This window comes from Phyllobates terribilis, unplaced genomic scaffold (genome assembly GCF_046119375.1).
Source record: "Phyllobates terribilis strain yellow unplaced genomic scaffold, ASM4611937v1 Scaffold_8__6_contigs__length_399053987, whole genome shotgun sequence".
NCBI lineage: Eukaryota > Metazoa > Chordata > Amphibia > Anura > Dendrobatidae > Phyllobates > Phyllobates terribilis.
In genome coordinates this window covers 285,123,592-285,150,998 of record NW_027362768.1, presented here as the reverse complement: position 1 = coordinate 285,150,998, position 27,407 = coordinate 285,123,592, and the positions used below count along the sequence as shown (strand labels likewise).

At 47.4% G+C, this 27,407-nt stretch overlaps 1 protein-coding gene across 2 annotated transcripts in view; it reads right to left on the bottom strand.

The window, feature by feature from the left end:
- CACNA1I (calcium voltage-gated channel subunit alpha1 I) overlaps positions 1–27,407 on the bottom strand; it is a 737,039-nt gene that overhangs the window by 538,631 nt on the left and 171,001 nt on the right. For both annotated transcript variants that reach the window (XM_073644335.1, XM_073644336.1), the window contains exon 3: positions 26,178–26,275. In XM_073644335.1, the coding sequence (XP_073500436.1) occupies positions 26,178–26,275 (98 nt within the window). The remainder of the gene's footprint in view (positions 1–26,177; positions 26,276–27,407) is intronic.

Here is a 27,407-nt window from a genome sequence, read left to right as displayed (position 1 = left end):
CTATAAATACTCGGAGCTCGGCCCGAGCATACTCGGCGAAAGGGTTAATAGAGCATACTCGCTCAACACTAGACGTGAATTGTCAATCAACACATGTGATCTACCTACTGGAGTGTACATGTGACCTTCAGTACGTGGGCCGAACGATACAAACCATGCATGTATGTCTAAATAAACATAGACATAATATTCGGATAGGTTATCAATTACATAGTGTATCGAAACACTTCAGTATTGTCCATCAAAAAGATCCAGGAGTTATGAGGCTCACTATTATTGACCATGTACCTGATACCGTTTCAGATCGATTGGCGAGTTTAATTAATAAGGAGAGTTTTTGGATTTTCAAACTGGACACATTAGCCCCTGAAGGTTTGAATTTAGCCCTTGAAAATGTGATCAGTTCCTAGTGATTTTGTCTTTCTCCTCTCAGATTGATTTTATCCGCCATTCTCCCCTTTTATTATTATCATTTTTATATTTGCAATGTGTTATAACACATAACATTTTATTTTTGTGTTTTTTATACTAATATTGTATTTTTCAATATTTTTTATCAATATGTATTGCTATATTCCACAACTTATCTATTGTGTTCTTGATCTTTGAATTCATGTGAAGGTTGTCCATGTGCGACTATTAGAAGTATATGCACACTGGCACATGAAGGGTTCTTTTTGAACCCAAGATTAACTAATCAGCTTGTGAACCAATCATTGTAAAACTAATTAGTATGTCAACCAATTATTGTGAAGCTTTGTATATATATGTTTTTTCCTGTGTACATACCCTTGTACCACCTGATGAAGATAGTTTGGCTAACGAAACGCGTTGTGGAGAGGGCTCATTAAATGATTTTAGCCCTAATTCTGATTCCTAGTGATCACTCCAGCGGTCCACAGACCGCTGTTGTTTTTTCTCATACATAGTCTTTTCCATTCCCTCCTAGAGGGTTAGCGGCAGGAGCAGCTCTTGGATCATTTGCCAACCATCCCTGCAATTTCCCCACTTCATCAATTGAGGACCTGCGACACCGGAGCCGCCCTTCCTAAACCCACAGGACCTGCGGTGATGCGCACCCAGTCCCGAGTCACGTGGTCTGTGGTCGGTCACGTGGTCCGTGACCAGGAACCCGGAAGCAGCAGTCACAGACAGTGGCTCGCAGCACGCAGCACGTGATGAGCATACCGGCCCGTACTGTGCGGTGAGAATCACCATCCCTCCACCTTTTGGCAGTCACCAGTGTTGTGCAGGAGTGCACAACTCCAGTAGGTGAGTGGCCTCTTTGCCATCCTTAATCTAATTTGGTCCACCCGGTCCTTCACACAGCGCACTTTTCATTTCTTTTTTCTTCTATATCATGCTGATCGCAGATGAAGTTGCAAAAACCTGCTGACAGATTGCCTTAAACATTTCCACATAATTTTTATAGGTAGGGAATGCTCAACCTCCCTTAATACATTATTACAATATATACTAAAGTCCCGTTTAGACATTTGTTTTCGATCACTGCCAGTGTAAACATGTCTAACAGTCAAATAATAAATGAGTAGAGATGGTGCATCCCATTTTATCAGCCATGACAGTAATGTGAGGGAGTACTGCCTCTTACCTGCATCTGCAACTCTTCTTTCGATTAGCCGACCTGGTCATCAATGAGGCCTGGTGCAGATTTGATGGCCGGCTAATCAAAAGAACAGCCGCAGATGCTGGCAGATAAGAGGTGATACTCACACTCTCGTGCAGCAACCACGGACCGACTTCATAGCAGAAGTCGTGGGCACGCAAATTGATTCATATCAACTCTACTAATGATTAGCAGACTGCATGTGGACATAATAATGTGGACATTGTTGTCTGAAGTGTGGCACCCCAGGGGTCTGGTTACCACAGTAATAGCAATATTACGTCTGAGAGCAGGTGGGAGGTCTCCTGGTCAGGAACCCTAAGCATGCAACACTTCCTGCCCAGTCCTGGGAGGGGAAGAACTTCCCCTATATAAACTGGGGCTGAGGCGGGGTTAGAAGAGAAGAAGAGGAGTCCCAGACAGAGACACAGTCTGGTCTGGAGTGGAGCAGATACAGGGAGAGCAAGATCAGGAGCTCTGTGGGAGCAGTGATAAAAGGGGTTAGAGACTGGAAGCTGTAGAGCTCGTCCTGACTGAAGAGATCTCACCGGACACGGAGTCCGAGGCAGTGGGGACTGATCCATACCCAGCAGCAGAAACCGACCGGCAGGGGATTTCAGGTCCTCTGGCCAAGAAACCCGAAGGCACGGTCACACGCAAGGGACCAGCACCGCCGTTGTGGAGCGGAGGCTACCAGAAGGCCCTGAGTCACCAGCCATACGGGTGAGCACCACACGGTACACTCAGGGACGTGGGCTACTTTTACCCGCTTCTAGCAAGGTAGCCAGGGAGAGTACAATAAGTTGGGGAGGCCTACAACTCCGCCTGGCCGGGGGAGATCCTATCTGCTCACAGACTGACCAGGCCCCGATCGCTAGCCAGTACTCCCGGGAGGGTCTACCTTTGCCACCAGTAAAGACCCTGAACTACACCGCACCATCTCTGAGTGGTTCCTAGTGCCTGCATGCAATTCTGCTATCCCCATCATCCACGTCCGCTGCCCTGAGGCCATACCCCTCCCGTTGGGGGTTATACTATCCACGCTGCACAACCGTACCACCGGCCTCAGCGGTCTGCCCTGCAGCGGCGGCTTCATAGCCGCAATCAACGGGTGGCGTAGTCGAACAATATAACATCTTATTCTAAGTTCTGCCACTTGGTTTGACACCCTGGGCACGGACCGGGTCACCGCCACGAGGACTACTACCCCTATCAGATCCGGCTCCGGGTATTCCCCCTGCACAGCAGCAGCAGCACAGGCCCAGGGGGCGTGTCAACTTTGGCGTAGTCGGCAGGATACCGTGCCCGCAACCACCGGGTACTGCGTGCCTGAAAAAGAGACTTTTATACTTACCTGTGGTGAAGTTTCCCGCCGTCCGGAGCCGATTCCCGCCATCAGACGCCATCTTGGACCGTTTCCCGCCGTCTTCTGCCTTCTTCCCGCCATCCGTGGAGTTTTCCCGCCATCCGACGCCATTTTCTGCCTTCTTCCCGCCATCCGTGGTGTTTTCCCGCCATTGGACGCCATCTTGAGGACGCCGCGCGGGAAGAAGAGGGGCGTGGACTCTGAAAGCGCGCGAGAACTGAAGCTCCACCTCACGTCCGGACGTTGCGTAAGGTCCTGGAAGGAGCCCAGCAGACGCCAACGTCACAGGAGCGCGACGGAAGGTCCTCAACCCTGACGATCCACTGCGGAGCCACGGCCTACGGAAGAGGATCATCGCAAGGTAGGCCACGGTCCACTAGGGGGGAGGAGGATGTCGGATACAGAGGAGAGCTTCACTGCCACAGCCACCGCTGCTGCAGTCATGCCTTTCACTATGCCCTATATCCCGGGGGCAGCCTGGCTACCCCAGTACTCAGGGGAGTCACATACCCTAAATGACTTCAGAGAAAGGCTGGATAGCCTCTTCCAGGTGTACCCCCTCACAGAGGAGCAAAAAGTGAGCATCCTGGTGGCTCAATTAACAGGGGCAGCCCAAAGGGAGGTAAAGTCTTGGCCACTCGGGAGGAGGAGGACTGTCGCAGAGATACTAGCCCGGCTGAAGGACACCTTTGATACCCGTACCTCAGCCGAGATCAAGCTTAGATTCTACGGGTGCAAGCAGCGAGCACATGAGAATATAAGGGACTATGCACTAAACCTACAAGAGGCCCTGAGAGCCATTAAGCAGGTCGACCCTGACGGCGTGGGAAACGAAGACAAGCTGTTGACTGAACAATTTATAGAGGGTCTACATTGCAATGCCCACCGAACCCAGTTGCGGGCAATGGCCTTACAGGACCCTCATCTGGACTTTGCACAGTTCAAGGACAGAGCCATCCGGGTGCTCCGAGAACCGGCACCAGGTGGCGCTGTGACCCACAGACGCCCTACTACCACTTACCACCAGGAGACGGCGCCCTTGTCGGCAGGGCCTGTGGGAGCTGATGCGCAGGCTTTAAACAATGACCCGGCTACAGACCTGCACCATCAGGTCCAAGAGGTAACTAAAAGCGTTGCTGCGCTAACCCGAACTGTGCAGTCTTTACAGGTTTCTACTCCAGGGAAGATCCAGCTGGCATCCGGACCGGAGGACATCCCGTGGCGCCGACCAAGGAGGACCCCACCGGCCAGAGGAAAACCCAGCGACCGATACAACGAGGACGGACAACCCATCTGCCGCCGCTGCAATCAACCCGTACATATGGCAAGGTACTGTCCTTTAAACTGGCACAACCTGGGGTAGAGGGCCAACCCCTAGGAATAAGATCACCAGGCCCATCGGACTGGCGTGACAAATACGTGGGAGGACGTCCAGTCTTGCCTGTGGTACTGGATGGCATTCCTATGAGTGCCTCTTCAAGCAGTACTGGAATGACTCGGATATAACTCGCTACCCTGACGACGACTTGAGTATCATCGCCAGCAATGGTCAGCCCGTGCCACAGATCGGATTTAAAGAGATGACCATTAAAATCGGTAAAGTCGAACTGGCAGCACAGGGACTGATCATTGTGGACATTGACAGGCGCGAGAGTCACCCAAAGATAACTCTAGGAACTAATGTGATTGAAAATTGTCTTGCAGAGGTGATTCTCATTTTACAACAGGTTGCCAAGAACGCCAGTTCCGGCCAGCAGCGAGTGCTCCAAAAAGAGATCCGGGCACTGATGCGACGGCAACAGGTGGAACTCTCCGGTGGTGAGATTGGTAGCGTGAGAATGTGTGACCCTTTCCCTATTGCCATGCCCCCGAAAAGTGAAATGATGATTTGGTGCCGGGCAGCTATTGGTCTGAGAGGTAGAGATTACCAGGCAATGGTGGAACCAGTCTACTCAGACAGTAGGCCCACCATTTTGACAGCACGGGGGGTGGTCGATGTACGCCATGGGAGGGTGCCCGTTCGCATCATAAATATCGGGGAGAGAGAAGTACACCTGCCCCGGTATGCCACGCTAGCCAAATTGTTCACCATAAACCAGAATTCTGTACAGGCCGTGGAACCCTTGCCTCCATCTCAACCAGAGGAAGGTAACGGCTCTAAGCAACAAATGGAGGACTGGTGTCAGCAACTACATTTGGGTACTGACTCCACTCCCTCACACCAGAAACAGGGAGTCTATCGGGTGGTTCAAGAGTACGAAAGAGTGTTTAGTAAACACCCGTTAGACTTCGGGCGAGTAAAGGGGGTAGAACACCACATCCCCACGGGAGACCATCCTCCCATAAAGGAGAGATACCGACCCGTACCCCCTGCACACTACCAACACGCCAAGGGGATGCTTAGAGACATGAAGGAGGCTGGGGTAATCAGGGATAGCTGTAGTCCCTGGGCAGCTCCACTAGTCTTGGTTAAAAAAAAAAGACAACACCATGAGAATGTGTGTAGACTACCGGAAAATCAACCGTATCACACACAAAGATGCGTACCCCTTACCAAGGATAGAGGAGTCTTTGGCTGCTTTAAAATCTGCTAACTTCTTCTCCACTTTGGATCTCACTAGCGGGTACTGGCAGGTTCCTGTAGCAGAGGCGGACCGGGAGAAGACCGCATTCACCACCCCGATGGGACTTAGCGAGTTTACCTGCATGCCGTTCGGACTCTGCAACGCACCAGGAACCTTCCAACGATTGATGGAATGCTGTCTGGGACACCGGAACTTTGAGACGGTCCTGCTGTACCTGGACGATGTTATAGTTTATTCCAAAACCTACGAGGACCACCTGAAACACCTGACGGAAGTGTTTGAAGCCCTGGCAAACTACGGTCTGAAGGTGAAACCGTCGAAGTGTCACCTGCTAAAACCAAGAGTGCAGTACCTGGGACACGTGGTGAGTGCTGACAGAGTGGCTCCCGACCCTGATAAGATCACCGCGATTAAGGAATGGCCAAGACCCTCCAGCATAAGGGAAGTACGGCAGTTCCTCGGGTTGGTAGGCTACTACCGAAGATTCATTCCCGGTTTCACCAAAAAGGCAGCTCCTATGCAGGACCTCCTGATAGGCCAGTCCAGAAAGGCCAAGAACCAGAAGCCGCCCTTCAGATGGGAGAAGCTGGAAGAAGAGTCCTTCCGCCAGCTGAAGATGGCCCTCACGGGGGATGAAATCCTGGCATACCCTGATTACAGCCAGCCCTTTATCCTCTACACCGACGCAAGTAACATCGGGCTAGGAGCCGTACTGTCCCAGATCCAGCAGGGGAGAGAACGGGTAATTGCTTATGCCAGCCGAAAACTGCGACCCACCGAAAGAAACCCTGAGAATTACAGCTCATTCAAGCTAGAGTTCCTGGCAGTGGTGTGGGCAGTCACCGAACGCTTTAAGCACTACCTCGCCTCTTCCCGGTTCACCGTGTACACGGATAACAACCCGTTGACACACCTGGACACTGCAAGACTCGGTGCCCTGGAGCAGAGATGGATGGCCCGCCTGTCCAACTATGAATTCACCATCAAATACCGGGCAGGACGCTCCAATACCAACGCGGATGCCTTGTCCAGAATGCCAAACCTACCGGACGTAGGGGAAGATCCAGAGGAACTGGAAGAAGTTGAACTCCCCGCGTTCCACCGTCATGGGACTACCCAGTATTCCCACCGTGTAAGGGGTAAGCAATCCGCTACGTTCAACCCCTTACCTCATTACAACTGGGCGGAAACGCAAGACAGTGACCCCGCCGTCCGACTGGTGAAAGAGATGCTGACTCAGCCAGATGCTCGCCTTGACCCAGACGCTCCGGAGGAAACCAAGCAACTGTGGGCTGAGAAGAGTCGACTGTTCCTTTACAAGGGGAAGTTGTGCCGTAGAATGGTTAACTCCCGGACGCATGAACTGATCTGGCAAGTAGTGGTGCCAAGAAGAGACGCGGCTATGGTACTGGAGGCATACCACGACGGAGCTGGGCACTTCGGATGGAAGAAGCTGGAGTTCCTGCTGCGCGGGCGGTTCCACTGGGTAGGCATGAGAGGAACCATCAAGAGGTGGTGCAGAGACTGTGGCCCATGCAACCTAAGAAGGAAGGACCGTGCCAGTCAGAAGACTCCCCTGCAGTCCATCGTCACCAGGCAGCCGTTGGAACTGGTAGCCTTGGATCATGTAAAACTGACCCCCAGCAGAAGTGGCTACGTCTATGCGTTAACCATCGTGGATCACTACTCCCGGTTCTTGGTTGTAGTCCCCGTCAAGGACTTAACGGCTCAAACAGCAGCTAGAGCCTTTCAGCAGCACTTCTGCCGTCCACACGGATACCCAGAGCAGGTGCTGACGGACCAGGGACCTGCCTTTGAAGCGGAAGTCTTCCAGGAGTTCTGCACTCTGTATGGCTGCCGGAAGATAAGAACAACACCCTATCATCCGCAAACCAATGGACTCTGCGAGAAGATGAACCAGGTGGTGATAGACCTTCTGAAAACGTTGCCCCTGGAAGAACGCAGTCTGTGGCCTGAGAAACTGCCTGATCTGGTGGACCTATACAACCACATCCCTGTAGGTTCTACCAACTGTACCCCGGCTTACCTAATGAGAGCAAGACCTGGTAAGCTGCCTGTTGATCTGGATATGGGAGTCCTGACACCCGAGGACACTTCACCAGAAGCAGACTGGGACACAGAGAGGCAGCAGCAGTACCGGAAAGTACAGGAGAGCGTTGAGCGAAGTCTCTGTCAAGCAAGAGAAAGACAGGAGAAGACTTACAACCAGTATGCTCCCGCTGTTCCCCTGGTACCTGGAGAGCAGGTCTTGAAAAGGAAGAGACGGCTCCACAAGTTGGACGACCAGTGGGAGAAGGACCCGTACACCGTACTGCCATCAAGCCATGAAAACCCAAAAATCTGCACAATCAGTAAGGATGGAGGAGAAACCACAGCCATTGTCTCCCGAGATCACCTGAAGAAGTGTCCCGAGCAGCTACGAAACCCTGAAGAAGATCAAGAAAACCCTCGACCCGCAGAGGAAAGGGAAGAAATGGTCAGTACTGTACTCGGAGACTTCCCTCGGTCTTGGACACAAGTAAATGGCGCTGTTGTGGTACCCGTCCTCACCTTCCTCCAGCCAGCATCCCAAGTGCCTACGGAAAAACAGGTAGAGCTGGAAGAGCAGCCGGTCCAGGAGGCAGAAGACCCCACACAAGCAGACCAGGAGAATCGACCCTCTGCTTATAGTGAGCCTGCCGTGCCCCTAGTGAGCCAAAGAACCCGTAGACAGCTGCCCAGCTTACCTTTGACAGCTCCTACACCCTGTAGCTTAGGACCGGTCAGTAAGCTCCGTAGGTCTACTAGGGCCACTAGAGGCCAGTTGCCAGTACGTTGGAGGATCTAAAGTGTTCAGACTGTTATATTGGTATTTACCTGTTTACTGTTGCTTGTAAATAATTATGTTTTTCCAGTTATTTTATAGGTGTCTTTTGTGGATTAACCGGAATTCTTTGTATATATGTTTGGAGCGTAACCCAGGAATGGACTAAGACTGCTAAAGACTCGGGGTAGGACAGACCCCCACCTGGTTACGGCTCCCTGTTCTTTGGTGAAATGGACACCCTTATTGCTTCAAAAACTGCACCCGGTTGCGGACACGCTGTGACCGCCCTAACGTGTTTTCCCTTATTGTATTGTTCCTGTTTATACCCTCTTATGTTTTCAAAAATATGTTTAGTCCCGGAGTACTAAATTTTACTAGGGGGGAATGTGGCACCCCAGGGGTCTGGTTACCACAGTAATAGCAATATTACGTCTGAGAGCAGGTGGGAGGTCTCCTGGTCAGTAACCCTAAGCATGCAACACTTCCTGCCCAGTCCTGGGAGGGGAAGAACTTCCCCTATATAAACTGGGGCTGAGGCGGGGTTAGAAGAGAAGAAGAGGAGTCCCAGACAGAGACACAGTCTGGTCTGGAGTGGAGCAGATACAGGGAGAGCAAGATCAGGAGCTCTGTGGGAGCAGTGATAAAAGGGGTCAGAGACTGGAAGCTGTAGAGCTCGTCCTGACTGAAGAGATCTCACCGGACACGGAGTCCGAGGCAGTGGGGACTGATCCATGCCCAGCAGCAGAAACCGACCGGCAGGGGATTTCAGGTCCTCTGGCCAAGAAACCCGAAGGCACGGTCACACGCAAGGGACCAGCACCGCCGTTGTGGAGCGGAGGCTACCAGAAGGCCCCGAGTCACCGGCCATACGGGTGAGCACCACACGGTACACTCAGGGACGTGGGCTACTTTTACCCGCTTCTAGCAAGGTAGCCAGGGAGAGTACAATAAGTTGGGGAGGCCTACAACTCCGCCTGGCCGGGGGAGATCCTATCTGCTCACAGACTGACCAGGCCCCGATCGCTAGCCAGTACTCCCGGGAGGGTCTACCTTTGCCACCAGTAAAGACCCTGAACTACACCTCACCGTCTCTGAGTGGTTCCTAGTGCCTGCGTGCGATTCTGCTATCCCCATCATCCACGTCCGCTGCCCTGAGGCCATACCCCTCCCGTTGGGGGTTATACTATCCACGCTGCACAACCGTACCACCGGCCTCAGCGGTCTGCCCTGCAGCGGCGGCTTCATAGCCGCAATCAACGGGTGGCGTAGTCGAACAATATAACATCTTATTCTAAGTTCTGCCACTTGGTTTGACACCCTGGGCACGGACCGGGTCACCGCCACGAGGACTACTACCCCTATCAGATCCGGCTCCGGGTATTCCCCCTGCACAGCAGCAGCAGCACAGGCCCAGGGGGCGCGTCAGAAGCACTAATAAAATTATATCAGGAACAATGCTTGTACAGATTCTCCTACATATGAAAGATCGTTCATCCATTATGGTTCCATGTAAATGAAGCTAAATGAGTGCAGATCAACTTGGTATATCATCTAACGCAACTCATTACAATCATAATCTCTGATTCTGTAAATAGGATTTAAATGAACAATGTCGTTTCAGAGAATTTCGCTTCTTTCTCCACTTATGAGTCACTTTCCCTTGCATCCTGAATTTACCCTTCACGCACATAGCCACTCATACTGAAAATTTGCCTGAAATTACAGGTATGCTTTAATAGACCCATTACTGGCAGATCTTGAGGTAGGGGACTTAACTACCGTAGACCATGCCTGTCTTTACCAGTGATCTATTTGTAAAGATCCCAATCCCCAACACACTTTTTCTATCTCTCCGAACATTGTTAAAGAGTAGTGTTGAGCCACCCCCGTAGTGTTCGAGTTCGGTTCGGTTCGTCGAACACCCGTGTGTTCGCCGAACTGTTCGTCGAACTGTTCGTCGAACACCTTCGAACACCGTTAAAACCAATGGCAGGCAAACAAAAACACATAGAAACACCTAGAAAACACCTTCAAAGGTGTCCAAAAGCTGACAAACTGCTCAGAAGACACAACTAACACATGGAAAAGTGACAAGTACATATAGTCATGCGAAAAGAAAAGAGGTGGAGGAGTAAAAGGAGGGGGAGACACAGATATAGGCATGTCATGCCCTTCTAAAATCCAAAAAGTGAGAAGCCGACACGTTCAGTCCGCTCCTGCCCGTGCCACCTCCGTGTCGCCTTGTTTGTGCCAGAGCCGCGGTGAACCCTGACGGCCAGCCCCCCTCTCCCAATACTGGTGCCTGTCCGCTGGTGGGTCGAGCGAGCCCCCCTGTGGTGGAGGCAGCGCTAAGCTTTTTAATTTAAATTGTCTCTCTAATTTGAATGAATACACTTTAAATCCATTTACAAGGATCTATTGGAGGGCAAGTCTCATGCCAGCAGCCGCGTAATTCCAGCTCCAGTAGCGTCCACTAAAGCTGCTGCAGTTAAAAAGCTTTTATAAGGATCGAGCTCGGCTGTCCACCGCAAGGCATCCTACTGCCAGTCCCAGCCCCTATGCCTTGGGGTGCCTCCTGATGCTCTTCACTGAGTATCCCGTGGTCCCGAAGCATTTCCTTTGAAAAAATGAAGTGTCCAAACTACAGGTGGTGTAGCTTGCTTAACAGCCGGGATAATCCGCTGACTAGCAGACACTGCTACTAGGCACAAAGTATTTCCTGGGCTAGATGCAGTTAAAAATTTGTAATTAGATACTCTCGTTGGATGCTGAGAAAGCATTCCATAGAGTCTCCTGGCACGCCATATATGATTCTCTTAAAAAGCTTGGGGTAGGGGTCTAGGGGACCCTTTTATAGCCAAAATCACGGCCCTGTATCACAATACGTCACCTAGGCTGAAGATAAATGGAACTGTAGCACCCTGAGGGCTCGGTTGCTACAGAGGTATTGCACCTCACCCAGAGGTGTGATATCTCACTCTCAGGTAAGGATGGAGTGTGGATCAGGACCCGACACCTGCATGCATTACACCACATTGCCGTGGGGCAGGGCGACCAATATGCCTCTGAGATGGTCACCACAGTCCCTGTCCCTGGCTGGAGTGGGGGGAGGGAACACTGAGGAAGGGGAACCCTGTAGTGCAGGAGCAGGGAGGAAGCAGTTCCTGGGTGCATTGAGAAGGGAGTATAAAAGGTGGGCACCATCTTAGTTCAGTGCAGAGAAGTCTGAGCAGAAGTGGCAGGGAGCAGGGGCTCTGCATGAGCTCTGCTCCGGAGGCGGGCCTAGTAACAGAGGCCCAGGCCTGGAAGAGGGAGAAGGAAGGAAGAGGAGCGGAGAAGGCTCCAGGAACGAGGAATGAAGGGATGCCAGGGGTGCGGACGGGCGAGTCGCCACCGCACGCCCGAATCCACCTGTGTGGAGGGGTCAGGCCAAAGGGGGAGACCAGTCCCCGAAACTAGTGGAGGCAGGAAACGACCCTCAGCTAGAAACCGGAGGCTGTGACATTTTATGTGGCGCAGCCCCTAGCTACACCCGCTAGGAAGGCACCACATAGGGTCAGGGAAACTGGCGCCAAGTTTACCAAGAGGAGGCCCGAGGCAGCTGGACAGAAGGGTTAGTAAGAAAGGCCAGACAAAGGACACACAAAGGGGGTCCTGTGAAGCGCTCCAAAGTTATCTGGGAGTTGTCTGAGCCCCTCACCTGGTGAGCACAGTACGACGTGGGCAGCCGTTACCTGCAGACGTGGTCTGGATTATAAGAACTGTGAGTAAAGGCCCTGGACTGCATCACTGACTCCGTGTCGTTACTGCTGCTGCCCTGCACCATCACCCCCATCCTCCGCATACACTGCCCTGAGGCTATACTCCTCCCGTGGGGAGTTATGCTACGCTCTGCTGCACCCACAACACCAGCCTCAGCGGTCTGCCCTGCAGCGGCGGTTCACTCTGACCGCAATCCACGGGTGGCATAGTCGGACATTTAAACATCAAAACCACATAAATAGTTCCGCCACTGGTTTGACCACCCTGAGCCACGGAACCGTGTCGCCGCCACGAATACTACAACCACCAGCATCCACCAAAAAGGGTCCGGCTCCGGGTGTCCCAAGGCCCAGGGGGTGCATCAGAACATTTTCATCACCTTTCACAATCACCAATGGGACAAGGCAGGGATGTCCTCTGTCCCCTCTCTTATACATCCTAGTGACGGAGCACCTGCTCTCATCAATTCGCCATAACCCCAATATTAGGTGGATTGAGGTGGGAGGCACCGAGTACAAGTGCTCTCTATTTGCTGATGATGTCCTAGTATATATCACTCAATCACATATATCCATCCATGCTGTTATGGCTGAAATAGATCACTTTGTTACATGGTCAAATTTTAAAATCAATGCAGCGAAGTCTGAGGCCCTCGATGTCTCCTTCCCCAAATCCATATAGGATTCCATCCAGTCCAACTTTCCCTTTGCCTGGCCCTCACAGGGTATCAAATACTTAGGAATTCCTATTCATAGAGACCTCTCCCATCTATGTTATCTTAATTTTGGGCCTTTTATTGAACAACTCCATACAGACCACGGTTGGCAAGTTAGAACTGTAAGATTCACTACGTGAACCACTGGTGTTTTGTGGAAAAGCACATGTACACTGTGTTCCAAATTATTATGCAAAAAGTGTTTAGGAGTGATAAGGGAAGAATTTGTTTGTTTGTCAGTTAAACTCATTGATGGTGATGTGTGTCAGGGCTCTTTATATCACTGTAAGCAATTGCAGACACCAGTGCTAATTAGTTTGGCAGGTGTGTCCAATGAAAGGCAAGACTACTTAAGAAGGCTGTCTCACATTATTAAGCAGCCTACATTTTCTGCCAAAATGGGAAAGAAAAAGGATGTGTCGGCTGCTGAGAAGCAACAAATTGTGGAGTGTTTAGGTCAAGGCATGACTACAATCAACATTGTGCGATGATCAGGATGAAGTGTCTTGGCAATCAAGAAGTATGTAGCTGATTCACAGTACACACGTGTGCGTGCTGATAAGGGCAAATTGAGGACTCTTTCCTACAGGCAATTACGTCAGGTTAAAAGAGCAGCGGCAAAAAAGCCTTGTCATAGCAGCAGACAAGTTTTTGAAGCTGCTGGTGCCTCCAACGTCCCCCGAACAACAAGATGCAGGGTCCTTCAGAGGTTTGCAGCTGTGCATACGCCATCCTGTCGACCTCCTCTATCCACTTCACACAAGCAGAAACGGCTCCAGTGGGCCAAACATTACATGAAGACTGATTTCAAAACTGTTTTGTTCACGGATGAGTGCTGTGCAGCGCTCGATGGTCCAGATGGATGGAGTGGAGGATGGCTGGTTGATGGACACCCCACGCAAACACGGCTACAGCGCCAACAAGGAGGAGGTGGAGTAATGTTTTGGGCTGGAATCATGAGGAGAGAGATTGTCGGCCCCTTTAGGATCCCTGAAGGCGCTAAAGATGAACTCCATAATGTATGTGGATTTTCTCAAACAGCACTTCCTGCCATGGTTCAAGAAGAAGAACCGTGTATTTCACAGCAAGATCATTTTTTTGCATGATAATGCACCATCTCATGCTGCACATAAAACATCTGCATCTCTGGCTGATATGGGCATAAAAGGGGACAAACTTATGGTGTGACCCCCATGCTCCCCTGACCTCTACCCCATTCAGAACCTCTGGAGCATCATCAAAAGGAGTGTCTATGATGGCGGGAGGCAGTTCACATCTAAGCAACAGCTCTGGGAGGGTATTCTGTCCTCATGCAAAACAATTGAAGCAGAAACCATCCAAAACCTGACAAATTCAATGGACGAGAGAGTTCAGAAGCTCCTTTCGAACAAGGGGTCCTATGTGAAAATGTAACATCACCTAGAATAAAGTTTTGAGTTGAAAACTGTTTGATTTCAGTTTCTAATAACCTGCTAATGCTTATAATTTCAAAAATGACCATTTTTTTGGTCTTTATTAAAATGAAAAGGTTGATCGAAAAGTTTGGGGGATCTAAGAGTGTGGCAACCCAGTAGTCATGATTAGTTTGAATTCTGACAATATGAGGGTCATGTTGCAGGTAGTGCAGCAAGAAGGCACTTATGTGTCTTGCGCATCTCGGAGCCCCAAAATTATTTTCCGGGCTAGATGCAGCTAAAAATTATTATTAATTTTAAATCTGGTGGAGCTTAGTATAGATGGCCTAATAGGATCAGTGCTGCACACTGCTACAAAGCCCAAATTATTTTCCAGTCAAGATACAGATAAACATGATTAGTAATTTTAAATCTGGTGGAGCTTATTATAGATGGCCTAATAGAATCAGTGCTGCACACTGCTACAAAGCCCAAATTATTTTCCAGCCAAGATACAGATAAACATGATTAGTAATTTGAAAGCTTAAAACGGTTGGTAGGGTTATTTTAACCAATCATCAAGCTTTTACTCTCCCCAGGATGACACAGGGGTAGAAAAGTCGTTTCGGATCCATGATTTGTTCATCTTTATGAACGTGAGTCTGTCTACATTATCAGTGGAGAGCCGCGTGCGCTTATCTGTCAGCACACCACCAGCAGCGCTGAACACACGTTCAGACAGAACGCTGGCTGCGGGGCATGACAAGATCTCCAAGGCGTAAGTGGCTAGCTCCGGCCATTTATCCAGATTGGAAGCCAAAAAGAGCAAGGGTCCAGTGACACAGTCATGGCTTCAATGTTTACTTGGAGATACTCCTGTACCATCGTCTCTAGGCGTTGACTATGTGTCAGACTTCTTGTCTCCTGTGGCCTTGCAAAGGATGGGCTAAAAAAGTGGTGAAATGATTCCGCAAAATTGATGTTACCAGCAGATACTGTGGTTCTGTTACGGTTTGAGTGCTGAACACTTGACGGTCCCACGGTTGGCAAGTTGGAACTGTGAGATTCACTACGTGCACCACTGGTGTTTTGTGGAAAAGCACATGTAAGATTCTGCAACAGTCTCTGCTGATACTCCTGCATGTGTGCATCCCTTTCTATGGCAGGAATAATTTCTGCAAATTTACTTTTGTACCGGGGATCTAACAGTGTGGCAACCCAGTAGTCAGGATTATTTCTAATTCTCACAATTCGAGGGTCATGTTGCAGGTAGTGCAGCAAGAAGGCACTCATGTGTGTTGCGCATCCAGGAGCACCAAGTCCCTGTTGTGTTGGTGGCGAGGTAACAATCATGCTTCCTTCCTCTGTCCTCTCCCCCCAACCTCGCACAACAGAAATGTGATCAAGGTCTCCCTCATCTGATGAGTCTTCCATCAGTTCGTCCTCCACTTCTTCCTGGGCTCCTGCACCTTCCTCACTAGTTTGGCTGCTACCATGCGCCCTGGTAAAACCATCTCCCCCACCCTCACATGCCTGCCGCCTTGGTGCTGCCGACCGTCTGGACCTTGCAGATGTTAGCCCTTCCGCATACAACTCCTCCTCCTCTACTTCCTCCACCTCCTCTTGTGCCACCACCTGACTCCGAATTCTGTTTAACATGTGCTCCAGCACGTAAATCACTGGAATAGTCATGCTGATAATGGCATCGTCAGCACTAAACATCTTCGTCGCCATTTCAAAACTGTGCAGAAGGGTGCATAGGTCCCTGATCTGAGACCACTCCTCCAGCGTGATTTGCCCCACCTCTGGATCTCGTTGGCCCAGGCTATACGTCAGAACGTATTGCACCAGGGCTTGTCGGTGCTGCCACAGTCGCTGCAACATGTGCAGAGTTGAATTCCACCGGGTAGGCACATCGCATTTTAGCCGGTGAAGTGGCAGGCCCAACGACTTCTGTAGAGATGTAAGTCGCTGAGCTGCGGGATGCGAACGGCGGAAGTGAGCACACAGCGACCGTGCCCTCTGCAGAAGGCCATCTAGTCTGGGATAGTGGGCTAAAAATTGCTGGACAACCAGGTTCAACACGTGAGCCATACAAGGCACGTGTGTGACATTGCCCCGGCGAAGGGCCGCACCCAGGTTTGTAGCATTGTCGCACACGGCCTTCCCTGGTTTCAGGTCCAGTGGAGACAACCATTCATGAAATTGGTTCTCCAGAGCTGACCACAACTCCTCAGCTGTGTGACTCACATTTCCCAGACATTTCAAAGTAAAAACCGCCTGATGACGTTGAGCCCTACTGCCAGCATAGTAAGGAGGTGTGCAGGATCCCTTCTGCGCAGTTAGAAAGCTTGTGGCATGACCAGACAGGCTTTGGGTGCAGGTGGAAGACCGAGAGGAGGTTGAGGAGGCAGAAGCAGTGGAGGAACTTTGAGATAAAGAGGATTGACGCACAACTCGTGGGGACGGCAAGACTTGGACAGCAGCCCCTTGTACTGCTGTCACCATAGTTACCCAGTGCCCAGTCAGCGACATGTAACGCCCCTGTCCATGCCTACTTGTCCAAGTGTCTGTGGTGAAATGCACCCTGTCACACACAGAGTTTCTCAAAGAAGCGGTGATGTTGTGTGCGACATGCTGGTGGAGCGCAGGCACACCTTTCTTTGAGAAGTAGTGCCGACTGGGCATCTGGTACTGGGGCACTGCGACGGACATAAGGTCTCGAAAATCCTCTGTGTCCACCAGGCGGAAAGGCAGCATTTCTGTAGCCAAGAGCTTGCAGATGGTGAAATTCAACCTCTTAGCTTTCTCATGGCTAGGAGGAAATGGTCTTTTACTTGTCCACATCTGAGGGACCGAGGGCTGGCTATTGTGCTTAGACGGGGTTGATAAGGGTGTCCCCGGCAAACTGCCGGTCTGTGAGGAAGATGCAGGCGGACATGTTAGGTTGCCTTGATCCAAAGGTGGTGCTATCGATGTCGGACAGCGCTCAACACCAGCTGGTGTTACCACCTCCAAAGAAAATGATGACCTGCCAATCACGCTGGCTGTTGCGGGTAAAGAGGTGGCAGGTCTGCGCCCCAAAACAGGTGTGACTGCTGTCCCCCCAGTCACAGAGGATGAAGAGGCCGCGGATGCACAAGATATGGCAGACGGCGGTTGGCCCGGCCGGCTAGGCCGCATTGTAGCACACTGAGCTTCCCACTGCAACTTATGCTTCATGTCCATGTGCCGGTTCATGCATGAAGTACTCAAACTATGTATTTTTTGGCCTCTACTTAGCTTTTGCTGACAAATGTTACAGATAACACGAGTTGGGTCATCTTTATCGATCTGAAAAAATGCCCAGGCTATGCAAGGCTTAGCACCCATGCGACCTGAAGAGCCACCACGACTTGTGGTGAGAAGCAGAGTTGTGTTTGAGGATGTAGTTGTTGACGTGCTTCCAGTACTAGGTCTCTGTCCAGGAAGGCGCAACCTGACCTCGTCGTCACTAGCATCTTCCTCCACCTCCTCTGCTGACCTCATCTCTTGGCTGACTGTGGGTTGACAGTAAGTGGGATCTCCAACCTCATCATCATCACCCTGTGCGTTATCACACCCGTCGTCCTCAGAGCCAACCTGTTCCTGCCCTGACAAAAAACTAAAGTTGTCGCTCCAATCAGGTATTTGAGTCTCATCATCGTCTTCCTCATTGTCTCCACCAACAGGAGTTACAGTTTGGGAATGAGGGTCTACATTATGGTCAGAACCTTCTGCGTCTGGTCCTGGATCCGACTCATAAAGATTCTGGGCATCAGTGCAGATCATTTCCTCGTCTGGATTCACAGATGCGCTGGAGTCGACCTCTGATTCCCAGGCTATAGTATGAGTAAACAGCTCTGCAGACTCAACCATCTGTTCTACCTCATACTCAGACGGGCAGCTGGAGATTTGGGAGCTGTGAGGAAGCAAGTGCGATTGGGGTGACACCTTTGAGGACTGGAGTATTTGTGATGTTGAAGTTGATGTGGAGGAGAGCCCACTTAAAGAAGCACTTGATATCCGTTGAAGCACCTGCTGTTTTTGTGCCTCATCTGGAATTTGTAGCGATTGGCATGGCCGTAAGAAAGGGATCTTATCACATTGTCCGCTAAAAGAAGTAGACATTTTAGTTTGGCTGGAAGATGGTCTTTCTTCTGCAGATGTTACTGTTGCTTTAACACCTACCCCACGGACACAACCTTTTTTCCCCTTCCCAACACGCCTATTCCCCTTTCCACCAGCAGCAGGCCTTTTTCCACTCATTTTGGTGGTTAACTAATTTACAACTCTGGAGTTGTTTGCACAAAAAAACAATGGATGGGAACCGAGCAGAGCTGAGTGGCCAAACTGTGGTATTAGGCCAAAACTATTGGCTGGGTTAGATGCAGAAAAAAATTATATTCAATTTGCAACCTGATGGAGGTCAGTATAGATGGACTAATAGAACAAGTCCCACACACAGCTAGATGCCCAAATATTTTTTCAGAGGTAGATGCAGAAAAAAATTGCATTCAGTTTGCAACCTGATGGAGGTCAGTATAGATGGACTAATAGAACAAGTCCTACACACAGCTAGAAGCCCAAATATTTTTTCAGAGGTAGATGCAGAAAAAAAATATATTCAGTTTACAACCTGATGGAGGTCAGTATAGATGGACTAATAGAGAAAGTCCCACACACTGCTAGAAGGCCAAATATTTTTTCAGAGCTAGATGCAGACAAAAAATTATTTTTAATTTGCAACCTGATGGAGGTCAGTATAGATGGACTAATAGAGAAAGTCCCACACACTGCTAGAAGGCCAAATATTTTTTCAGAGCTAGCTGCAGATAAAAATTATTTTTAATTTGCAACCTGATGGAGGTCAGTATAGATGGACTAATAGAGAAAGTCCCACACACTGCTAGAAGGCCAAATATTTTTTCAGAGCTAGATGCAGAAAAAAATTATATTCAGTTTGCAACCTGATGGAGGTCAGTATAAATGGACTAATAGAACAAGTCCCAAACACAGCTAGAAGCCCAAAAATTTTTTCAGAGGTAGATGCAGAAAAAAATTATATTCAGTTTGCAACCTGATGGAGGTCTGTATAGATGGATTAATAGAACAAGTCCCACACACAGCTAGAAGCCCAAATATTTTTTCAGAGGTAGATGCAGATAAAAATTATTTTTAATTTGCAGCCTGATGGAGGTCAGTATGGATGGACTAATAGGGAAAGTCCCACACACTGCTAGAAGGCCAAATATTTTTTCAGAGCTAGATGCAGACAAAAAATTATTTTTAATTTGCAACCTGATGGAGGTCAGTATAGATGGACTAATAGAGAAAGTCCCACACACTGCTAGAAGGCCAAATATTTTTTTCAGAGCTAGATGCAGAAAAAAATTATATTCAGTTTGCAACCTGATGGAGGTCAGTATAGATGGACTAATAGAACAAGTCCCACACACAGCTAGAAGGCCAAATATTTTTTCAGAGGTAGATGCAGATAAAAATTATTTTTAATTTGCAGCCTGATTGAGGTCAGTATGGATGGACTAATAGAGAAAGTCCCACACACTGCTAGAAGGCCAAATATTTTTTCAGAGCTAGATGCAGACAAAAAATTATTTTGAATTTGCAACCTGATGGAGGTCAGTATAGATGGACTAATAGAGAAAGTCCCACACACTGCTAGAAGGCCAAATATTTTTTCAGAGCTAGATGCAGACAAAAAAATTATTTTTAATTTGCAACCTGATGGAGGTCAGTATAGATGGACTAATAGAGAAAGTCCCACACACTGCTAGAAGGCCAAATATTTTTTCAGAGCTAGATGCAGATAAAAATTATTTTTAATTTGCAACCTGATGGAGGTCAGTATAGATGGACTAACAGAGAAAGTCCCACACACTGCTAGAAGGCCAAATATTTTTTCAGAGCTAGATGCAGAAAAAAATTATATTCAGTTTGCAACCTGATGGAGGTCAGTATAGATGGACTAATAGAACAAGTCCCACACACAGCTAGAAGCCCAAATATTTTTTCAGAGGTAGATGCAGAAAAAAATTATATTCAGTTTGCAACCTGATGGAGGTCTGTATAGATGGATTAATAGAACAAGTCCCACACACAGCTAGAAGCCCAAATATTTTTTCAGAGGTAGATGCAGAAAAAAATTATATTCAGTTTGCAACCTGATGGAGGTCTATATAGATGGATTAATAGAACAAGTCCCACACACAGCGAGAAGCCCAATATTTTTTCAGAGCTAGATGCAGAAAAAAAATATATTCAGTTTGCAACCTGATGGAGGTCAGTATAGATGGACTAATAGAGAAAGTCCCACACACTGCTAGAAGGCCAAATATTTTTTCAGAGCTAGATGCAGACAAAAAATTTTTTTTAATTTGCAACCTGATGGAGGTCAGTATAGATGGACTAATAGAGAAAGTCCCACACACTGCTAGAAGGCCAAATATTTTTTCAGAGCTAGATGCAGATATAAATTATTTTTAATTTGCAACCTGATGGAGGTCAGTATAGATGGACTAATAGAGAAAGTCCCACACACTGCTAGAAGGCCAAATATTTTTTCAGAGCTAGATGCAGAAAAAAATTATATTCAGTTTGCAACCTGATGGAGGTCAGTATAGATGGACTAATAGAACAAGTCCCACACACAGCAAGAAGCCCAAATATTTTTTCAGAGGTAGATGCAGAAAAAAATTATATTCAGTTTGCAACCTGATGGAGGTCTGTATAGATGGATTAATAGAACAAGTCCCACACACAGCTAGAAGCCCAATATTTTTTCAGAGGTAGATGCAGAAAAAAAATATATTCAGTTTGCAACCTGATGGAGGTCAGTATAGATGGACTAATAGAGAAAGTCCCACACACTGCTAGAAGGCCAAATATTTTTTCAGAGCTAGATGCAGACAAAAAATTATTTTTAATTTGCAACCTGATGGAGGTCAGTATAGATGGACTAATAGAGAAAGTCCCGCACACTGCTAGAAGGCCAAATATTTTTTCAGAGCTAGATGCAGATATAAATTATTTTTAATTTGCAACCTGATGGAGGTCAGTATAGATGGACTAATAGAGAAAGTCCCACACACTGCTAGAAGGCCAAATATTTTTTCAGAGCTAGATGCAGAAAAAAATTATATTCAGTTTGCAACCTGATGGAGGTCAGTATAGATGGACTAATAGAATGATGCTATGCCCAAAAGATTTTACTTCACTAGGTGCAGTAAAAAAATTGGTATTCTATACACAGGTGGTATATCTTGCAACACAGATAGGCTACTCCACTGACTAACACACTCTGCAATAGGCCAAAAAGGATTAGCTTTGCTAGATTCAGCCAAATGCTGTGAAAAAAACTTGCACAGCACTGGCACAGACCTGCCTGGCAAAAACTGATAGGAACTGATGTAACCTAGTCCTGAAAAGGACTGCAATTACAATTAGTCTTTACTCCCACAATCTATCTATTTAAGAGCACAGACCTGCCTGATAAAAGTCGTAGGAAATGCTGTAACCTAGTCCTTAAAAGGACTGCAATCACAACTATTCCCTGCTCCCAAGCTATCTGTAGATTTGTGCGAAAATTGGCTTGAAATTAACAAGGTATAGCGCACACAGCAACAGCGGTGCCGTCTAACACGCAGCTGCAGCAGTGAGAAAATGGTGGCGACGGGGAAAATGGCTTGGTCTTATAGGGCAAGGACATGTGACATACACTGCCAATGACACATGCCCTTGCTTGTGTGAAAAAAAGCACTTCGCTCCGTGTGTGCACTCCTGATAGGCTGACAGATTGCACCTCCCCACTGTAAATGCGGGAAAGAGAAAAAAAAATGGAGATCTTCATTATTCCTGCAGAGATCCATCCCCTGCCCCTCCCCCCACCCCGCTGTACACTCAAACTGCGTATTAACATTAATTTTCATCATTACTGAGAAAAAATCCAGTTATGATTTTGGTGCACGAACAGTTATTGAACATAACAGCCGAATTTTTCTCAAATCGTTCGTGTTCGCCGAACAGCTCGAATTTGAGATTGGCGAACAGTTCGAGTCGAACAATGCTCATCTCTATTAAATAGGACATGTGGCTAGGGCAAAACATTCCAGTTTCTGCTCTTACTTTATTCCCATTCATCGGCGGATTATAATGAGGGCAATCTGGGCTATCGCCCGGGGCCCCGGGCTTCGGGGGGCCCTTGGCCAGATTGCCCTCATTATAATATGTGCGGCGCGGTGGCACCAATGAGGCATACACCGGCAGGCAGAGGTGGGAGGGGCCCCGGAGCGCTCCCCCAGCAGCGGCTCAGGGCCGCTGCTTCTTCTTCGGCCGGGCCAGCACTGCATCTGTTAACTTCCCTGTGTGCTTGTGCAGGCCCACTGCATCACAGCTAGGAGACACAGCCCTGAACGCGGCCGTGTCTGCTAGTGTGACGTCACACAGTGTGTGCCCTGCACTGCTGCACCGGAGAGGAGCTGTATGACGTCTGGAGCTGAGCCGGGGGATGGTGAGTGATGTGTGTGTGTGCGTGTGCGTGCATGTGCGTGTCACAGTGTGTGTGTGTGTGCAGGCAGATATCATTGTGCGATGTCTGTTTATATGTATTTTTGTATTTCAAATGTGTTTATGCGTGTATGTATATGTCTGTATATGTTTGTGTGTGTGTGCATGACTGCATGCGGCCTCCTCCCGCTGTATCTGGGGGGCGCCGTGCGGCCTGTGTATAGATGGCACCGTGGGGTCTCAAGCAGTGTATAGATGGCCACGTGTGGCCTCCCGCTGTGTATAGATGGCTACGAGTGGCCTCCTGCTGTGTATAGATGGCTACGTGCGGCCTCCTGCTGTGTATAGATGGCTACGTGCAGCCTCCTGCTGTGCATAGATGGCTACGTGCGGCCTCCCGCTGTGTATAGATGGCTACGTGCGGCCTCCCGCTGTATATAGATGGCTACATGTGGCCTCCTACTGTGTATAGATGGCTACGTGCGGCCTCCCGCTGTATATAGATGGCTACGTGCGGCCTCCTGCTGTGTATAGATGGCTACGTGTGGCCTCCCGCTGTGTATAGATGGCTACGTGCGGCCTCCCGCTGTGTATAGATTGGGTTCGTGTGGTCCCCTGCTGTGTATAGATGGCTACATGCGGCCTCCTGCTGTGTATAGATGGCCACGTGCGGCCTCCCGCTGTGTATAGATGGCTACGTGCAGCCTCCTGCTGTGTATATGAGGATTATGTGGCAGCTCATATTGTGTGTAGGATCTCATACTGTATATAGGGGATGTCAGCATACTTAATTGTTCTCAATATTAAGTCATACAATTAACGTAAAAAAATTATTAGAATATATTAATATTGTGCAAAATTAATTTAAGATTAAACTATCACATGATCTATCACAGGGGATTATGTGACATGTCACATGGTACATCAGGTGTGTGTGTGTGTGTGTGTGTGTGTGCACCCTAAGTATTTTTGTTATTCTACAGAATTCCAGAGATATGAGTCTTTTTATTTGGTGCTAATATTTATGGTCTTTACCATAGGTCAATAATGCAGAGAACCTAAACAACATGCCCCCAGGGAACCCGATTTGCAACGCCCCCTTGTAAAGACCATTAAAACTTGCACTGCATAAAAAGGAACTGTATAGTTGAAAAAAAATGAATTACTCGCGGAAGCAGCAGGAATAAGATAAGAGCAAAAACTGGCTGCTGTTGAACTAGTGACAGGTTCTTCTTAAAGAATTGTGAACACCTTCTAATTCAGAATAAACTCCTTTAAGACAGAAGAATTAATTTTTTTCTGCATCTAACACCTGCACTAAACCACTGATAATCTTACTCTATCGGATATTTAGGAGACCACATCTTCCTTTTGAATTTACACTTTTCCTTTGCCACATGATCACCATCACATCTCATTTTTTTCTTAATTTGGAAGGAACAATGCAGTAAAAATAGACCTTGTGTCCTTATGCTGCAAATTGTCGACACTATTAGCAACATACCGGACTTACTTATTTTATTGGTTAGTATATCTGGAGGCAATGAATAAATGCTTTGTCATTGAATTTCTGATTTAAAGATCAGAAACTTTACTCATTAAATTATCGAGCACCCTAATAACTAATCCATAAATGTGAATAGAGGGCACAGCGGGTATTTATCAGACATAACTAAAATTGAAATAGGCCTATGAATAAGTCCTAGCAACCTACCATTAATAATAAAAAAGTAACAGACTTAATTGGACCTGTTCTAGATCCATTAATGATTGCCAAATGTTCTTCAACTTTATGAATAAGAATCTTTGGCTATAAATTACTAGAGATGAGTGAATAAAAGTGAGTGGAATTGAACTGTATTTGAATGTTACAAACATCTGCATTGGCCAAAATAAGAATTTTCAGTAATTCCCTTCTGCGCAGACTCAGCAAAATGGGGGCCACTGGCCGCCATTCTTCTGAACAGTAAAGGGCAATTAAAAATTAGAAACAATTATACTCACTTTACTACTCACCTCTCCGACCACTCTGCTCCTCACCGTCAACGATCTGGTCCTCGCCGCATCTCCGGATCTCAACTGCTCTCACTGTGAGCCCTCACTTCCGGCTCTGATGAGGCCTAGGGCAGTTCTCTGCATGTATGTAATGTCACGGCATATGTCGTGATGTCATGAGGTTGGGACCCTTCGCATGTTTGTGCAGAACGCTCAACAGAGTGAGAAGTCCAGGCTTAGCACTCGTGGCAGCGATCAGAAGACGCAACGAGGACCGGAAGGGTGATGGTGTGGGGCCGGAGAGGTGAGCAGTAAGGTGAGTATTAGGATTTTTTACAACTTTTACATATATTTATTATGCTCTGGGGTCAGGGACCCCAAAGCATAATAAGGGACATTAAAATCATGGAGAATAACTTCCTTGTAAATTTAATTTCCTGGGAAAAATTGCAAGAACAGGCTAATTTGAATTTTTCCTGATCCCCTCACCACTAAAAATTACCTACATGTTACTAATTGTTGATCTCACTTCATCAGATGGGTTAACAATCTGCACATTATAGCCTCTTTATTTTTCTATTGGAAGTATGTTTATAGTGCATTGTTTATTATTCCATTTTTATTGTTCACAACTTTAAATTGCATTACATCAGTTTGTTTTATCCATTCTTTTAACTTTTTAAAACTCTGAAATAAAATAAAACCAGATGGAGGGCACAATGTTTCGAAGCAGTGAAAACAACCAGCCAAGAGAAACATTAAGGTACGTAAAAGATTCAAGCACTTACGTGACACAATTGGACGAGGACGCATGGAATGGGCGGGGCTTAGTAACAAAGGCAAGCCGCTGATTGGCCGGAGAAAGACAGGCGATGAGATGGAGAGCTAAAGGCGGAATTGGCCCTGAGAGAAGAAGTACAGCATGGACAGACAGACAGTACAATAATACAGATAGAGGGGCGGAACATGTAGTGGATTCCCCTAGCTCTTAGTCTGAAAAGCCCAGTTAATGTACATAGCTTGAATGATTATCATAGAGTTTTAAAAAAGTGTGAAAATAAATCTTTTTTTTAATTATGATAACGATAGTATGTAAATATGCAGACAAAGAGCTAAAGGGGGTCCCAGACAAAGATAACACACCCCCATATTCCACCAACCTCTCACCCACAACAAGAACAAATGAAAAGTTCAAAGATATTTGAGAAGAAAATTCTAAGGAAACTGACAACTTTTCAGCTGATAATTTACAATTCTCAGTATGCCCCAACAAAGCATTGTGGTAGAATATGTTGGGAACTGTTTTTAAGCAGCAACTAAAGAGGCTCATGATACCATACCTAGTGCAGAAAGGACACTTACTGGGCACTCTGTTGATGGCCTTCAGGGGTCTTAAGACACGCACAGTACGAATAGCAGATAAATTAATGTTCTGGAGATCCAAAGAGTACTCCACCATCCTGCAATAAATGGAGAATATACATTCAGGTAAATATAATTGTTACCTTTTAGCACAATTATTAACAAGCAACCTTTTTTTTTCAATGATAAAAAGGGTAAAAGTTGAAAGGCTTTTCAACTATTTCACAACTCCTTCTTTAATAGCTTGCAGGCGCAGAACTAAATTAAAAATGTAATACTTAACTCCCAGATTGTCCCCAGACTTGTGATGTCGGCACTATGTCTCCCAATAGTCAGAGCATTTCCACTCTGACGGAATATTGAAAGGCTACTGCTGATCATCAGCCTATTAAGCAGGGGTTGTCCAATATCGATCAATCCTTTAAGCTAGGTTTACATTTGTGATCAAGGCTCTATTGGCAGATTCTATAAAAAAAATTGTGTAAAAAAATTGCTGATAGATGAACAGCCACGACAGAAAGCCGACCAATTCCATGATAGTCAGAGGGGTCCTTCAGGCACCATTGGTGTTCTTCATGTGATGGATCTGGCACTATTGTGATTTTTATTTTTCTGTTTCGACTACTGGCTATTGATCTACCACTACTCCTTACTACTGGCTATTGATCTACCACTACTTCTTACTAATGGCTATTGATCTACTTTTGGACTATGAAGCACAAACTGTGGTAGGTTAAGTTTAACCACTTCGCGCCAGAGCCTGTTTTTGCCTTCGTGACTGGGCCAATTTTTTCAATTCTGACCACTGTCACTTTATGAAGTAATTACTCTGGAACGCTTCAACGGATTCCCCTGATTCTGAGACTGTTTTTTCGTGACATATTGTACTTCATGATAGTGGTAAAATTTCTTCGATATCACTTGCGTTTATTTGTGAAGACATTGGAAATTTGGCAAAAATTTTGAAAATTTTGCAATTTTCAAACTTTGAATTTTCATGCCCTTAAATCAGAGAGATATGTCACGCAAAATAGTTAATAAATAACATTTCCCACATGTCTACTTCACATCAGCACAATTTTGGAACCAACATTATTTTTTGTTAGGACGCTATAAGGGTTAAAAGTTGACCAGGGATTTCTCATTTTTACAGCAAAATTTACAAAAACATTTTTTTAGGGACCACATCTTATTTGAAGTGACTTTGAGGGGCCTTTATGACAGAAAATA